The following is a 4,831-nucleotide window of genomic DNA, read 5'->3' as shown; positions in this document are numbered from 1 at the left end:
TAAGGGGATGTGTGTCATTCACACCATATTGCTAGATTTTGAAACAAACAAAGATTAAGGGTGTGCATGAATTCCAAAGTAAAAAATATATGTTTCTTAAATAAATAAGATTAAACATTTCTTAAAAAAAATTAATTTCTATGTTATATATAAGAATACAAATAGCTTAAGTTATTTTATGAAAAAAAAATTATTATTATTTTTTACAAGTATGATAAAATATTTTTAAAAAATAGACTTAACCAGAGTTAGAGCAATAACACGATAGACAAGTATATTTTTATCTTTTAAAATCACAACTTACATTAATAATAAACAACATCATTATTATTATTATTATATAGAGGCATGCCATTTATACATGTATGCAGGGAAGAGTTCTCTAAACCTGATATTGATCCATTTTGGAATGGATCAATTACCTCACATACTCAAAAATTGATCCATTTTGCCACCCAAGAGAAATGATAACGCGACTCGAAAGACATAAATTTGCATTGAGAAAGCTAATTCCAACATAAAATGCATTCGGTGATGAAGTATAGTTTATTCATACCCTTTTTAATTTGTTGCCAGAACAGACAACAAAAACTTCACTAATCAGTACAGCAAAGCTTCTGCAGCTACAGAGATGCCCAAAATCCTAGAGCTTGGAAGAAGCATCCTTGTCAAGAAACCAGGTCATTTCCACTTCAGGCAAAACCATTTGAACAGGCAGCAAATTTGAATTCTTCTGGCCATTCCGCAGAGCAATCTGCACAGAATTGGCTTCAGCAGCTCCAACCACAACCATGGCGATGTAGGAAGATGAGTTGATGACAGGGAAGGTGAAAGTAATCCTCTGGGGAGGAGGTTTGGGGGAGTCCATGATGCACGTGACCCATTTCTCGTTCTCATGGACCAGAGGGTGCCGTGGGAAAAGAGAGGCTACGTGCCCATCTGGCCCCATTCCCAGCAGCATCAGATCAAACTTGGGAAACCCAGTGGCCGCTGATATACCTATGACACTCTTCTTCACTAAGTTCTTCAGACAGGTCTCGTAATCTTCTGAAGCACCCTCTGCTGGAAGGGCATCGTTGATTGCATACACATGCTCAGGTAGAATTGGTACCTGCCCAAAATGGGAAGGTCTATTGTGAAAAGAAACCTTGAGGTAGTATTTAGGAGCATGGATTTTGATTTTTGTGGGGGATCTGAAAGAAACTCACATAGCATTCGGGACCTAGATTTAGGTTAGTATGAATTTAGAAAAAAATCAATATAAATTTGTATTATATTTTGTCTAACTCTACACAAATATAACTCTAAGACCTCTCTGAAACAGAAGGTCAATATAATTTTATGTTTTATTCTAATTCGCAAAAATCCAATTTGAAGCTTCAAAATCCATGTGCAAGGTGAGAATGGATAGCCACAGAAGACAAATATATTTGTATAAAAATCATCACCAGTTTGTGTTTCTTCAAGAACAATAGATTACCAAGGGATATATCAGAAAAGAAAACCCATAATTTTCCATGGGGTTTATAGTTCTTGAAGTGAAAGTAGACATGTTACCCAGGAATTCTTCATTTTCCATTAAATAACCAAAGGTACCTTGGAGAGGAAACCATCATAGGCCAATTTGTAGTTACTGTCTTCGTGTTCCTTGGGAACAACTCTCTCATCCACCCAGAACACATGCCATTTTGCCCACTCCACCGAATCAACGTATGGAGGTTCAGCCAATTTCCTGAGATTTCAACATCATATGATCACCAAACTATTCCCCATGACATGTACAAAGTTAGAAGTAAAAGACTAATCCATATACAGAACAGTGAAGTGAAGCCCTTTCCTAATTTTCTAACTTCCAATTTGATTTTTTGTTTCCCTATAATATTTTCATAGCAAACAATTAGATATAGCTAAACGAAATTGAAAAAATCAAAATAAAAAGTAGGCCTTTTGCCACCTTATCTGGCCTCAGACATGCGGAACTCCAGGTCCCCAAATTTTTCACAGCTACCAAACAGATTATTGAAAAAAAAGAACTTAAAAAAATAAAATAAAGGAAGGCCTGATCCGCCCATAATAGGAAAATTTTAAACTTAATCCAATTAGAATTTTCCTTGTACAAATAAATAAATTTACAAGCAACCAAACAGTCATACCATGATAAAGATTGGGCAAAAAACAAAGGACAGAAAGAATTATATCGAAATCAGGCTTTGAATAATGGAAACTTTAAAAATCCAACTTTAATTTTGTATCTCTCTTTCCCCATATATAGTTTCAGAGCAACCAAACATGTAGGACAGAATATGAAATCGAAAAATAAAGAAGGAATTAGCATGTGACCTAATAGAATTAATCAGCGACCCTCCGGAGAGAACGACAGTAAAAGCACCTCGCTCTGCTGTGAACTTCTTCGATAACTCGGCGGTGTATTTGGCCAGAGCCACCGCCATCTCCTCCTCCGAATCGAAGATCTGCTCCTTCAATTTCTGTCCCTCCGCCGCCATCTCCGCCGCAGACGACGTCGCTTTGCAGCGTGAGCTCTCGACGATTACAGGAGATCGAACTCCAGAATCCGGCCGAGAGAGTGAGAGAATTGGTAAAGAAAAGACAGCGGGTGAGATTCGCGGGGGGCACTAAGAAGGCAGGCGCAGGTTAGCGTAGACAGAATGAAACGAGTCGGCCCGTGCGCAGCGCGCGTATAGTCTCAACTCCTGCGGATCGGATGCGGTTTTGGAGGCCCACACCACCACTCCGAACTTGACACGTGTCTAGTTGGCGCCAAATAGTTTGATCGGCCAACCCAAATGCTTTTTGATAGAAAAGGGCGGGTGGAAATCTTGGTATAGAAATCATGGAGCTTTTGAATTGGGTAATACCATTTATAAGGCTATGACACGTGGCATAAAAAAAAGGAGGGAATCATATTTAAGAAAACGAACTTAATCAACTTTTGGACACTTTTGAAAAATCAGTTTTATATTAGAAGACAGATACAATCCACTTTCCAAAAGTTGATTCGTTTTATGCGTTAAAATCCTGCCGATTCTTTGTGTATTGAATAAAGGGAGGCAAGATTGACTTTTGAAAAATCGATTTCCCCTCCATGAATACAACCTCCAACTCATCCTATTATTTCTTCAATGTGCAACTTAGTTAGAATCTAACTTCATTTATTTTCCATGTACATCTCACCTACTACTTTTTATATTTTCATTATTATAATAATAATTCTCTATTTCGTCTACAACTGTTATTGCATGCATGTGTAATTTTTAAATAGTTTTACACCATCAATTGTTCAATGATTAACTAATATGATTCAAAAATTTTAATTACCTTCTAACTTGAAACAAAAAAGATTCGAGGCTAACGTATAACATACCAATTATATGAAAATGCAAATGAATCGAGATCGTCATTCATTTAAACTTTCTTGGGTTGAAATTATTGATTAAAATGTATATATATAAATGAAGCAAGAAAAGAAAATTAAAAATGGAGTGTTGCTTTCATATTATCCATTTTCCTTAAATTTTTTGTTTCAATTTTGTTCCAATCTTTATCTATTTGGATTTATTAATAAAAATTGAAATTTAAAAAATTATAGCAAAAAAGATTGAAAGGAAATTACAAAAAATGAGTTAATTTTTTTTTATTTTTATAATATTTATAGAAAATTAAAAAACGATAATACGTAGTTTTCATACTATTTGTTTGTGCAAATAGCTTTTAATTATTTAAAAAATTAGAAAAAAAATCCACCTAACCTTTAATTTTATATATATATATATATATATATATATCTATATATATGAAAGTTGAAGGGGGGGGGGGGGGAGAGAGAGAGGAGGAGGGGTGGGAATTGAATCAGTGCACATACGCACTATAAAAAAAAGGAACATATGCATATATTATAATGTCCACAAAAAATATACAATAATGCATCAAAAAATACAATCATCTTCCACAAAGTCGCAATCTCCTCTGTCTCAAGCGGCCGTTCATCACGTGGTTGCTACTACTCAGTGGGGACACCTTGCACACGTTGTCATCTCCCACTTCCATGTGCATCTTCATTAACATGTGATGTTTGTGGGATCTGTTTTCGTAAGCCAACATCATTCTCCAGCATATCACCAAATAGATTGAATGAGAGCAGTAATGAAATTGAGAAATGTTGGCATCACTTATGTCCTTAGTTGATTGGGTGTCACGGCCTGAAACCCACCATGTGGGGCTCGGGTGTGATGAGACCATTCACAAGTCTCTAATACCATTCACGCAGCGAAAAATAATAAATAACCTCAAATAAAATACTAGATACAACCCAAAAGGGGGTATCCATTCACTTATATTACAAAACAAGAAATTCTAAAACATAAAATGTTCTTTTAACCGCTCAACATTACCAAAATTATAAACCTTGCCACAAGAGTTTTCTAAGCTCGATCACCTGAAGGACCTAAAAAAGATAATAATACGCTGGGGTGAGACACCTTTCAGTAAGGAAGAAATAAACTATAGTAGTGTGTGGCAAAAGAGTTTTAGTGTATATATATATACAAAATAAACTCATCAATTAATTAACAATTGGCAAAGCGCATACAGACTGTAGTCACACAAAAAAAACCAATATTTATAGCGAAAGCTCCCAAGGATTAGGGAGTTTACACGCCCATACATGTAACGTTCCTTTGCTGTGATACCATTTGCAACCTTACCCTTTAATCTAGGTGTGGCTACAACTGATACTTATTAAGACACTCACTTAAGGTAACCCCTCGGGCAGAGAGTTTTACTTTGCCATAAATATTTATGCATTTAAGTTCAC

The 4,831-nt window shown here is 35.7% G+C and overlaps 1 protein-coding gene across 1 annotated transcript; it reads right to left on the bottom strand.

Annotated features, from left to right (window-relative positions):
• Window positions 1-305: 305 nt before the first annotated feature.
• Window positions 306-2,853, bottom strand: LOC131154263 (probable 6-phosphogluconolactonase 4, chloroplastic). The gene is made up of 3 exons (XM_058106927.1): window positions 2,341-2,853; window positions 1,597-1,732; window positions 306-1,111 (listed from the first exon to the last, which is right to left on the bottom strand). The coding sequence occupies exons 1-3, from the start codon at window positions 2,502-2,504 to the stop codon at window positions 644-646; spliced, it is 768 nt and encodes a 255-aa protein (XP_057962910.1). The 5' UTR covers window positions 2,505-2,853; the 3' UTR covers window positions 306-643.
• Window positions 2,854-4,831: the final 1,978 nt, after the last annotated feature.

This window comes from Malania oleifera, chromosome 4 (genome assembly GCF_029873635.1).
Source record: "Malania oleifera isolate guangnan ecotype guangnan chromosome 4, ASM2987363v1, whole genome shotgun sequence".
Classification (NCBI taxonomy): domain Eukaryota; kingdom Viridiplantae; phylum Streptophyta; class Magnoliopsida; order Santalales; family Ximeniaceae; genus Malania; species Malania oleifera.
Note: the sequence above shows the minus strand (reverse complement) of the source record. Positions and strands in the feature narration are given on the sequence as shown.

What these genes read in the sequence shown, in the direction of transcription:
- LOC131154263 (XM_058106927.1), bottom strand. Translation starts at nt 2,504, where the DNA reads ATGGCGGCGGAGGGACAGAAATTGAAGGAGCAGATCTTCGATTCGGAG. An exon ending in TCGCTGATTAATTCTATTAG is followed by an intron (nt 1,733 to 2,340) that starts GTCACATGCTAA and finishes TTGAAATCTCAG; the next exon opens with GAAATTGGCTGAACCTCCAT. An exon ending in ATGATGGTTTCCTCTCCAAG is followed by an intron (nt 1,112 to 1,596) that starts GTACCTTTGGTT and finishes CATTTTGGGCAG; the next exon opens with GTACCAATTCTACCTGAGCA.